Source organism: Rutilus rutilus, assembly GCF_951802725.1.
Source record: "Rutilus rutilus genome assembly, chromosome: 5".
Taxonomy (NCBI): domain Eukaryota; kingdom Metazoa; phylum Chordata; class Actinopteri; order Cypriniformes; family Leuciscidae; genus Rutilus; species Rutilus rutilus.
The window spans coordinates 1,003,165-1,016,610 of record NC_140213.1 but is presented as its reverse complement, the minus strand read 5'-3'; the positions used below and the strand labels follow the sequence as shown (position 1 = coordinate 1,016,610).

General features: G+C 44.4%; 1 protein-coding gene across 2 annotated transcripts in view; it reads right to left on the bottom strand.

Annotated features, from left to right (window-relative positions):
* reln (reelin) overlaps positions 1-13,446 on the bottom strand; it is a 157,290-nt gene that overhangs the window by 103,650 nt on the left and 40,194 nt on the right. For both annotated transcript variants that reach the window (XM_084409692.1, XM_084409691.1), the window contains exon 3: positions 2,341-2,476. In XM_084409692.1, coding sequence (XP_084265818.1) covers positions 2,341-2,476 — 136 coding nt within the window. The remainder of the gene's footprint in view (positions 1-2,340; positions 2,477-13,446) is intronic.

Below are 13,446 nucleotides of genomic sequence, written 5' to 3'. Positions count from 1 at the left end.
TAGAAGAGGCTTCCAGGGAGCTGTTGGCAAATTACCTGCTCATTATACCGGGTCATTGGAAGTCATTTAAGTAAAGGTGAGAATGAAATGACCTTGACAACAGTTAAGAGCTCATTACAAACAAGAGCATTAAGGCAGTCTGGCTTCACTGAGCGTCGCAAGTGACTGTTGTGTGTTTGCACACGGTTGAACCAAAGTTCAGTGCTTTATATTGAACTTAAACGTGAACACAATGTTTTTGTACACGTTTTTGTCAAAATCTTTATCCAGATGGGATTCAGAGCGATGATCAAGCACAGATGGAGAAGATCGAGTCATGGGTCTTCATGGGTTCAACACTTCATTCAGTAACGTTGAGTTTTGGTTTATATGCTGTTTAATATTTGATGATCGTGTTATTTTACATGTGCGTCAGCAATGCTTCTATCGCTTGTTTCTGCTTCTTCTTCGCCTGTGTTTTGATCAGGAGATTCTGGACTCTATCATAAGTAATAGCGCCCCCTACTGTACAACTGTCAAAACATGGATAGCCTGAAAATTCAGTTAATGGCGGGGAAAGAGTTCAAACATAATGATTTGAAATGTGCTTTAAAGTAAATCTTTTAATTTGACATTATTACAAAGTGCACTTTTAAAATTATACTCGTGTGTTAAGAAACAGCCATGGGAGTGTGCTGTCTTTAAGTTCCTTTTATTCCATTAATATAAGTTCCATTTTTTAAAAATATACTTTTATTATTTGAAGTACACTACAAGTGCACTTCTTTTCTCACAGAGGAATACATACTGTCTGTCTATACATCATTTAGGAATATATTTCTGTATTATAAAGCCTTTATTGCAAAATTTGACATTGTCGTCAACTTTTCAGTTGTTTGTGAATTTCACAGAATGTTCGCTGGCTGTCGAGCTCAACTTGCAGAATTAAACAATGGAAACTCTCTTTGTGTCTTTCATTCGATCAATCTCACTTCTTCAGTTATTTCATCTTGCCCCAGTTCACTCATATGGCATTTGTTTGTATAGCCAAAGACAGTATATATGATCGACTCTTTCCAGGAAAAGAAAATAACAATACGCACACAGAACGAAAGTGTTTTGTATGATCCAGAAACACAGCCTGCCCTGAACAGATGGTCCATCACAAACAGCCCGGACTCCATTCAATGTCAATTAATCGTAATAAGAGAAATGCCTAAACACTCGCCGCCTCTGAAGCAAAGTGGCTTTTTCCCATCATGGCTTCATGGCAGGGTTATGAATGACTGAACATTTGGCCTTGAATGCTCAGATACGCCCGACATAAACTCTGAAAGTGACAAACGGCGGAGAGACATGGACACACACACACACACGTGCACAGATCTTCTGCTGACCCGCGGACACACACACACACACACACACACACAGATTTGTGAGCCTGACACACACAGGGAAAACTGTGAAGTCATGAGTGCTGAAAACGGCTCTTTAAGTGACTGTCTGCTCTCAAGGGGTTTCGATCTGAAAGCTTGTCCTGGCATAATTGACATGTATACGATCTGACGCCGTCTGTGTCCTCTGAGCGCACGCCTTTAGTTCACAGCAAACAACATCTCTGCTATTATTACCGGCTGTCGGCCTCCATATGAGCTGGAAATCAACAGATTTATCCTTGATATCAGGTTGTAGTGCATCTGCACAATAAACATTTTACTACTGCTATTCTGGAATTCCAGGCCAAAACATGCTATGTAAATTACATATAATATGCATCAAATGATTATTTATATGCAGTATGTAAATATATAAGTCTGTAACTAGTTGTGGGGAAATGAATACAACTTCACCGTCACTACAGCGATAGTTCTCTCTTTCAGCATGAAAGGTCGCCCAACACAGAAACTCTGGTATCAAAATGATCACCCCATTTCCCAGTCCTAAATATGACTTGAGAGGTCTTTCATGTCTGTGTATTTATAATAATTCTGATAGCACATGAAGGGCAACATAATCATTCACACCTGAGCTGTTTCCTCGCCTCATTCTAGACTTTTGCTCTCAGAATTGAAACAGGGACATCTAAATGTGTGGAGCTTTTGAATAAGCTTTTGATAAGGTCTTTTGTCTGCTTTGCATTTCTGAGAGGCAAGAACTGGCCCTTCTGTTGATCTGAAACTGATGCATGTTTGGTTCTGGAAGCTTCGCATGTTTTATGCAAACACAGTGTGACGACCCTTTCAGGACTCACTCACTCGTGAAGAATCTGCCTCGTGTCAGATGTGTTCAGAGATTTCCTCACGCCATGAGGTTTTGTTTTTCTCACATGCATGAGCTGAGGTTGTTGTGTGAGTGACTCACATGAAGTTGACGCAGCCTGTGCCGGGTGGAGGAGCGATCCAGATGAAGCTCAGGCTGGTGGAGGGAAGATGACTGACGTGAGACGCCACCACACTGCACACGAACTGAGTCCCGAACTGTCTGTCTGACATCACGCCTGGAAACACACACACACACACACACACAACAACATCTGTGACGTCAGCTCATCCTTAGTGAGATAAAACCTCAATGTTATCAATATAATATAACATGGTTGTCATGCTTGAATGTTCAAAAACACATTATTTTCCCCCTATTCTCCATTGTTGCGACTCCTCTCTTCCCAGTCTGTCAGTAACGCTCTGTTTACTTCCTGTCTCTATGAAGCCCCTCCTTCTGAAAAGCACACTGTGCTCTGATTGGTCGGCTGGAGCAGTGTGTTGTGATTGGTCGAGAGCTTCAAGTGTGTTTGGGAAATGCCCCGCCCCTTACCATAACCGCCAGTTTAACACACTACTAACTAACTCAACCAGGCCCCGCCCCTTTATTCTGCATATGAATTATTATAATGAGGAATATTGTGATGTGTTCATTCCCGGAAGAAACTCAAGACTACAGTGGAGGCGTTTCAGGAGTTCAGAAACACTGACACTGATATAGAGAAGAACTGGAGCTTTGCAGATCTTACTGCCTTTAGTATCTTTGACAGAAAAGGTAGATTCGTGATCGGCCTCTAATTGACTAATTCTGTAGGATCAAATTCCGGTTTTAATAGGCAAGGCAAGTTTATTTATATAGCACATTTCATACACAATGGTAATTCAAAGTGCTTTATATAGAAGAAATTACAATAATCAAAAGAAATAAGAATAATTAAAACAGTTTAGAATCAAAAAGAAAACAAAATACAGTACAAACAGTCGGACGAACATTGGCACAGTGCTCATTCAGTAAATGCACAGCTAAACAGAAGTGTTTTGAGTCTGGATGTGAATGTGACTGTAGGAGCACGTCTGATCTCTTCTGGAAGCTGTTCCAGCATAAGAGCTAAAGCCGACTCGCCATGCTTAGAGTGAACCCTTGGTGTTTCTGATGTGATCCTAATGATCTGAGTGATCTGTTGGGTTTATATTCAGTGAGCATATCTGCAGTGTATTGAGGTCCTAGGCCATTGAATGATTTATATACCAGTAATAATACTTTAAAATCAATCCTAAATGTAACTGGGAGCCAGTGTAAAGACCTGAGACTGGTGTGATATGTTCATATGTTCTGGTTCTGCTCAGCATTCTGTATGAGCTGACACTGTCTTATGGTCTTTTTGGGAAGGCCAGTGAGGAGTCCATTACAGTAATCCACCCTGCTGGTGATGAAAGCATGAACAAGTTTCTCTAAGTCTTGTCTGGAAACAAAGCATCTTATTCTTGCAATATTTTTCAGATGATAGTATGCTGATTTAGTTATTGCTTTGACATGACTACTGAAACTAAGGTCTGACTCTAGTGTCACACCAAGATTCCTGACTTGATGTTTAGTTGTTTGACCCCTAGAGTGAAGGTGTGCGTTCACCTTGAGAACTTCATCTTTGTTTCCAAACGCAATGACTTCAGTTTTGTCTTTGTTTAACTGAAGAAAGTTTTGACACATCCAACTGTTGACTTCATCAATGCATTGGCACACAGGGAGTCAATGGGGCTGTAATCGTTAGGCGATAGGGCTAAGTAGAGCTGTGTGTCGTCTGCATAGCTGTGGTAAGAGATTTGGTTCTTTCTCATTATTTGGCTCATTGGGAGCATATACAGGTTGAACAGGAGTGGTGCAAGAATTGAGCCTTGAGGGACTCCACATTTCATGGATGTCCACTCAGACTTATGGTCTCCTATACTCACATAATAACCTCTCCCATCTAAGTATGACCTGAACCATTTTAAGACTATCCCAGTGTAACCCCTCTCACCCGGGTCCTTCACACCCCGCTCCGTGCGGGTCTCGAACCCGGGTCTCCGGCATGAGAGTCAGGCGCTCTAACAAGGAGGCTAAAGACTGCAGCCTCTAGCATCTGTCGCTAGAGCGCCTATTGAGATCAGAGGAGTGAGGTTTACTCGCACAGCAACTACCAGCTGGCCTCCGTTACACTCACCCCCCTAAACCTCACTCCCATCCGGGTCACGGCACCAATGTAACCCCTCTCACCCGGGTCCTTCACACCCCGCTCCGTGCGGGTCTCGAACCCGGGTCTCCGGCATGAGAGTCAGGCGCTCTAACAAGGAGGCTAAAGACTGCAGCCTCTAGCGTCTGTCGCTAGAGCGCCTATTGAGATCAGAGGAGTGAGGTTTACTCGCACAGCAACTACCAGCTGGCCTCCGTTACACCAGAAAGCCCCACCCAGTTTTCCAGCCTGTCAAGAAGTATGTTATGATCGACAGTGTCAAATGCAGCACTGAGGTCGAGTAGCACCAGCACTGATAATTTGCCTGTATCAGTATTTAAGCGAATATCGTTTATTATCTTTATGAGCGCTGTCTCTGTGTTGTGGTGCGGTCGGAAACCAGATTGAAAATTGTCAAAGTATCCATTCAAGCTCAAGAATTTGTTCAGCTGATTGAAGACAACTTTTTCAATGATCTTGCCTATGAAAGGAAGATTTGAGATCGGCCTATAGTTGCTTAATATGGTCTTATCCAGATTGCTCTTTTTCAGGAGGGGCTTGACAACTGCAGTTTTCAGGGAGTTTGGAAAACTCCCAGAGAGAAGTGAGGCATTTACCACTTCTAGAAGATCTGCTTCTAAACTGTTTAACACACTTTTGAAAAAAAGACGTGGGAAGTGTGTCAAGGGCGCAGGTTGATGTTTTAAGGTGCTGTACGGTTTCTTCCCAAATTTTGCCATCAATTTCTTTGAAGTCAGACATAGTAGCTACTTTCTCAGGTGGTCTGATCTGTCTGACCCCAGCGCAACTCAAGGATGTGCTGATCACCTTTCTGATATTATTGATTTTCTCAGAGAAGAAAGAAGCAAACTCACTGCACTTGCTGTCTGAGAGCATTTCACTGGGAATCTGGCTTGGGGGGTTTGTCAGTCTCTCTACAGTAGCAAAAAGAGTGCGTGTGTTGTTTAAATTACTGTTTATAATATTTGAGAAGAAAGTCTGTCTAGCTTTGCCTAGTTCCATATTGAAAGCATGAAGGCTGTCTTTGTAGATGTTATAATGGACTACAAGTTTTGTCTTCCGCCACATGCGCTCTGCTTTTCTGCATTGTCTTTTCATATTTTGCACTGCTGTTGAGTTTCTCCAAGGTGCTTTTTGTCTGCCACTCTTCTTCCTGACTTTCACAGGAGCAATATCATCAATTACACCTTTAACTTTTGAGTTAAAGGACTCGAGGAGAAAATCAACAGAGTCAGCAGATATGCTTGGTGTTAAGGATATAGCCTTCATAAATAGTACACTAGTGTTCTCATTTAAGCATCTCTTCTTGACAGACACAGATCTCGCTTCAGTGGCAGGAGAGATCAATATATCAAAGAAAATACAGAAATGATCAGACAGTGCTACATCCTTAATAACAATCAATGAAATGTTTAGACCCTTACTGATAAGTAAATCTAGAGTGTGTCCACGATTGTGTGTGGGTCCATGTACATGCTGAGTCAGATCAAAAGTTTTTAAAACAGTTCTGATTTCTTTTGCCATATTGGTTTCTGCATTATCTATGTGAATGTTAAAATCTCCAGCAATGGCAAAACAGTCAAACTCTGAGGCAATTGTTGATAACAGTTCTGTAAAGTTCTCAGCGAAGGCTGGAGAGTATTTTGGAGGCCTATAAATAATGATGAGTAAAATGCGTGGAGCACCTTTTAACACAATACCCAGATATTTGAATGATATTTGCTTACATTGATAGATATCTTTAAAAAGCGCAGCTAGACCCCCACCTCTCTTAACAGCTCTGCAGACACTCATAAAAGTAAAGTTAGGAGGGGCTGCTTCATTGAGGATTGTTGCACTGAAGCTGTCTTCTAGCCAGGTTTCATTTAGAAGCATAAAATCCAGGTTGTTTGTGGTTATTAAGTCGTTGACTAGAAGTGATTTTTTTTTTAAGTGAGCGGATGTTTAAAAGTGCTATCTTAACAGACTTACTTTTTGTGCCCACAGCAATCTTAGTTTGACGTGTAATAGGCACCAGATTAGTTGGGTTTGCTTTACGGCTATTGAAGGCCTTAGACTTTCTATCTTGTATTAGAACAGCAATAGAGAGAGATACAGGCACACTGGGTTCCCGCTTGTTCTGTAAACATTTGAGAAAGTTACTGCTATCATAGCAGGGACCCAACACATATCACTGAGAGCTGGTATCAGTTGTTTTTGGTTCACCTTGAGCAGATGGAGGAGGGTGTGGGCCCTGGGCCGAAGAGCTCTCACAGGAGGACGGGGAGGGCGAGCTGGGCCCGCAGGCTTTGGTGTTTGCTCTTTCCATGAAATGCGAAATACCTCTAGTTTTGTTTTCTTCCAGTTGCGCTCCATCTCTCTGGCTGCTCTCTTAAGAGGCCGAGTGTGCTCGCTGTACCACGGCGTTGGACTATTTTCTTTAATCTTCTTTAAGCGCAACGGAGCAACTGTGTCTAAAGTGCTGGAAAAGAGAGAGTTAAAAGTTTCTGTTGCAATATCGAGTTCTTCTAAGCTATCTGGGATGCTGAGATGATGAAATTGATCAGGAAGATTATTAATAAAGCAATCTTTAGTGGCAGAAGTGATAGGTCTCACATATTTATAACACAGAGTCGACTTTGCAGCCTTGGCTAAATGAAGTTTACACGAGACTAGATAATGATCTGAGATGTCGTCGCTCTGCTGCAGAATTTCAACAGCATCAACATTTATTCCATGTGATAATATTAGATCTAGAGTATGATTACGACAATGAGTAGGTCCTGACACGTGTTGTCTAACTCCAATAGAGTTCAGGATGTCTTTAAATGCCAATCATGCATTTTTTTCGTTATCCACATGTATATTAAAATTACCAACAATTATGACTGTATCTGCAGCCAGAACTAACTCTGATAGAAAGTCAGCGAATTCTTTGATAAAGTCTGTATGGTGCCCTGGTGGCCTGTATACAGTAGCCAGCACAAATCTCAAATGTGATTTATCACTTACACTAGATGACGTTACATAAAGCACCAACACTTCAAAATAATTATATTTGAAACTATACTTCTGAGTAATACTGAAGATATTGCTATAAATTTCCCCCTTTGCCTTTCAGACGAGGCTCGTTTTTATAACAGTAATCTTTTGAAAATGTTTGTGGCTTTTTATATGTGCCAAAATGTCATAATGCTGTTAATGTTTCTGTAGTTCTTTCAAACCCTAAACACATTATAGATAAAATAACATTGACAAGCACGCGCCCCTGTCGTGCTGAAAAACTAGAAAATTGTTTTTCTAAAATTCTAAAAGTTTGTGTTTCTCATTTTTTGTAAGGAAGGATGTGCTGTAGAGGACGAGTCTCGACGGGCCACTGGCGTTACTCACTCAAGGAGAAAAGTGATTGTTTCCAGTTCATTTATGATGTTCAGTGTAAACTTCTCTCTCAGGCCTGAAATAATGACACCAGTCAAAGGCATAAACAATGTGTGCGTTTCCTTTCACATGCAGATCGAAAACTAGAGCCGTCGACCGTGATTAATGGCAGTCGGACGAGCCGCGATCTCCCACGACCACCCGCACTCCAGCTCTCTCACACACATACACACACACACACACACACACACACTCCAACTCTCACACACACACACACACACACACACACACACACAACGTTCCACCCGCACTCCAACTCTCACACACACACACACACACACACACACACACAACGTTCCACCCGCACTCCAGCTCTCTCACACACATACACACACACACACACACACACACACACACTCCAACTCACACACACACACACACACACACACACACACACACACACACACACACACACACAACGTTCCACCAGCACTCCAACTCTCTCTCACACACAACGTTCCACCCGCACTCCAACTCTCTTTCACACACACACTCACACAACATTCCACTCGCACTCCAACTCTCTCTCACACACACACACACAACGTTCCACACATTCACGTACACACACACACAGTTCCTCATGCACACACACAACGTTTCAGACGCTCACATATAAACACACCGCTTCACACATTCACATAAAAACACAAAGTTCCTCACGCTCACATACACACACAACGTTCCACACGCTCACGTACACACAACGTTCCACACGTACACAACATTCCACACGCTCACGTACACACTACGTTCCACACACTCATGTATACATGCAACGTTCCACACACTCACGTACACTCACAACGTTCCACACGCTCACGTACACTCACAACGTTCCACACACTCACGTATACATGCAACGTTCCACACGCTCACGTACACACACAACGTTCCACACGCTCACGTACACACACAACGTTCCACACGCTCACGTACACTCACAACGTTCCACACACTCACGTATACATGCAACGTTCCACACACTCACGTATACATGCAACGTTCCACACACTCACGTACACACACAACGTTCCACACGCTCACGTACACTCACAACGTTCCACACGCTCACGTACACTCACAACGTTCCACACACTCACGTACACTCACAACGTTCCACACGCTCACGTACACTCACAACGTTCCACACGCTCACGTACACTCACAACGTTCCACACGCTCACGTACACTCACAACGTTCCACACGCTCACGTACACTCACAACGTTCCACACACTCACGTATACACACAACGTTCCACACGCTCACGTACACACTACGTTCCACACGCTCACGTACACACTACGTTCCACACGCTCACGTATACATGCAACGTTCCACACACTCACGTACACACACAACGTTCCACACGCTCACGTACACACTACGTTCCACACGCTCACGTATACATGCAACGTTCCACACGCTCACGTACACACAACGTTCCACACGTACACACACAACGTTCCACACGCTCACGTACATACTACATTCCACACACTCACGTATACATGCAACGTTCCACACACTCACGTACACTCACAACGTTCCACACGCTCACGTACACGCAATGTTCCACACTCTCACGTACACACACTACGTTCCACACGCTCACGTATACATGCAACGTTCCACACGTACACACACAACGTTACACACGCTCACGTACACACTACGTTCCACACACTCACGTACACATACAACTTTCCACATGCTCACGTACACTCACAACGCTCCACACACTCACGTACACACTACGTTCCACACACTCACGTACACATTCAACGTTCCACACGCTCACGTACACACAACGTTCCACACACTCACGTACACACAACGTTCCACACACTCACGTACACATACAACTTTCCACACTCTCACGTACACACACTACGTTCCACACGCTCACGTATACATGCAACGTTCCACACGCTCACGTACACACAACGTTCCACACATACACACACAACGTTACACACGCTCACGTACACACTACGTTCCACACACTCACGTACACATACAACTTTCCACATGCTCACGTACACTCACAACGCTCCACACACTCACGTACACACTACGTTCCACACACTCACGTACACATTCAACGTTCCACACGCTCACGTACACACAACGTTCCACACACTCACGTACACACAACGTTCCACACACTCACGTACACATACAACTTTCCACACTCTCACGTACACACACTACGTTCCACACGCTCACGTATACATGCAACGTTCCACACGCTCACGTACACTCAACGTTCCACACACTCACGTACACACAACGTTCCACACATACACACACAACGTTCCACACGCTCACGTATACATGCAACGTTCCACACGCTCACGTACACACAACGTTCCACACATACACACACAACGTTCCACACGCTCACGTATACATGCAACGTTCCACACGCTCACGTACACTCAACGTTCCACATGCTCACGTATACACGCAACGTTCCACACGCTCACGTACACTCAACGTTCCACACGCTCACGTACACTCAACGTTCCACACGCTCACGTACACTCAACGTTCCACACGCTCACGAACCTACACAACGTTCCACACGTACACACACAACGTTCCACACATACACACACAACGTTCCACACGCTCACGTATACATGCAACGTTCCACACGCTCACGTACACTCAACGTTCCACACGCTCACGTACACTCAACGTTCCACACGCTCACGTATACACGCAACGTTCCACACGCTCACGAACCTACACAACGTTCCACACGTACACACACAACGTTCCACACATACACACACAACGTTCCACACGCTCACGTATACATGCAACGTTCCACACGCTCACGTACACTCAACGTTCCACACACTCACGTATACACGCAACGTTCCACACGCTCACGAACACACACAACGTTCCACACGTACACACACAACGTTCCACACGTACACACACTACGTTCCACACGCTCACGTATACATGCAACGTTCCACACGCTCACGTACACTCAACGTTCCACACACTCACGAACACACACAACGTTCCACACGTACACACACAACGTTCCACACGTACACACACTACGTTCCACACGCTCACGTATACATGCAACGTTCCACACGCTCACGAACACACACAACGTTCCACACGCTCACGAACACACACAACGTTCCACACGTACACACACAACGTTCCACACGTACACACACTACGTTCCACACGCTCACGTATACATGCAACGTTCCACACGTACACATACAACATTCCACACGCTCACATAAGAAGAAGAAGAAGAAGAAGTTTTATTTATATAGCGCCTTTCCATAGCTCAAGGTCGCTTTACATTGTACATTACAATACATTTAAACCCCCACACATACAGTCACATAGGATACAGATAGTCACATTATCCAAAATGCATGTTATATAGATATGTTTTTAACTGGGTCTTGAAAGTAGCCACAGATGAGGTATTACGTAGTGTATGAGGTAGCGAATTCCACAATTTAGGAGCATTAACACTAATGACCTTCCACCTACAGTAGACAGCCGGAAACGAGGGATGGACAATAAACCCAGTTCAGCTGATCTAAGGGACCGGGCAGGGTGGTAAGGGTAGAGTAGGTCAGACAGGTATTGGGGAGCAAGACCATTTAATGCTTTGAACGTTAAGAGCAATACCTTAAAGTGGATACGTGATGCCACAGGTAGCCAGTGAAGGTCATGAAGCAGAGGAGTAATGTGAGCAGAACGCCTAGTGGAGGAGAGAACTCTTGCTGCAGAGTTTTGAACATACTGTAATCTTGAAATAAGTTTTTTGGGAAGACCAAGAAATAAGGCATTGCAATAGTCCAGGCGTGATGTGATTAATGCATGAATTAATGTTTCAGCATCGGCTAAAGTGAGAGAAGATCGTAGACGAGCAATATTACGAAGATGGAAAAAAGAGTTTTTAACAAGAGAAGAAATATGAGAGCCAAAAGATAAAGTTGGATCGAATAAGACACCAAGGTTACGAATTTAAGTCCATGCCTGCGTATGATGTCACCAAGTGGATATATGTAGATGATGAACAATAGCGGGCCAAGAACAGAACCTTGAGGAACAATCTGTGTAAGTGAAGCAGTGGCAGATCTGAACCCTTGTATAGTGATGTAATACTTTCTGTCGCTAATGTAGGAAATGAGCCAGGAAAGAGCAGAGCCAGTGATGCCAATATCAGAAAGCCTAGAGATACACACACAACGTTCCACACGTACACAAACTACGTTCCACACGCTCACGAACACACACAACGTTCCACACGTACACACACAACGTTCCACACACGTACACACACTACGTTCCACACGCTCACGAACACACACAACGTTCCACACGTACACACACAACGTTCCACACGTACACACACTACGTTCCACACGCTCACGTATACATGCAACGTTCCACACGTACACACACTACGTTCCACACGTACACACACAACGTTCCACACGTACACACACAACATTCCACACGCTCACGAACACACACAACGTTCCACACGTACACACACTACGTTCCACACACTCACGTATACATGCAACGTTCCACACGTACACACACTACGTTCCACACGCTCACGAACACACACAACGTTCCACACGTACACACACAACGTTCCACACGTACACACACTACGTTCCACACGCTCACGTATACATGCAACGTTCCACACGTACACACACTACGTTCCACACGTACACACACAACGTTCCACACGTACACACACAACATTCCACACGCTCACGAACACACACAACGTTCCACACGTACACACACAACGTTCCACACGTACACACACAACGTTCCACACGTACACACACTACGTTCCACATGCTCACGTATACATGCAACGTTCCACACGTACACACACTACGTTCCACACGTACACACACAACGTTCCACACGTACACACACTACGTTCCACACGCTCACGAACACACACAACGTTGCTCACGAACACACACAACGTTCCACACGTACACACACAACGTTCCACACGTACACACACTACGTTCCACACGCTCACGTATACATGCAACGTTCCACACGTACACACACAACGTTCCACACGTACACACACAACATTCCACACGCTCACGAACACACACAATGTTCCACACATACACACACAACGTTCCACACATACACACACTACGTTCCACACGCTCACGTATACATGCAACGTTCCACACGTACACACACTACGTTCCACACACTCACGTACACGCACAACGTCCCACATGGTCACGTACACACACAAAGTTCCACACGCTCACGTACATACACAACGTTCCACACGCTCACGTACACACACAAAGTTCCACACGTTCGCGTATACACACAACGTTCCACACGCTCACGTACACACACAACGTTCCACACACTCACGCACATACAATGTTCCACACACTCATGTACACATACAACTTTCCAGACGCTCACGTACACACACAACGTTCCACACGTTCACGTACACACGCAACGTTCCACACGCTCACGTATACACAACTT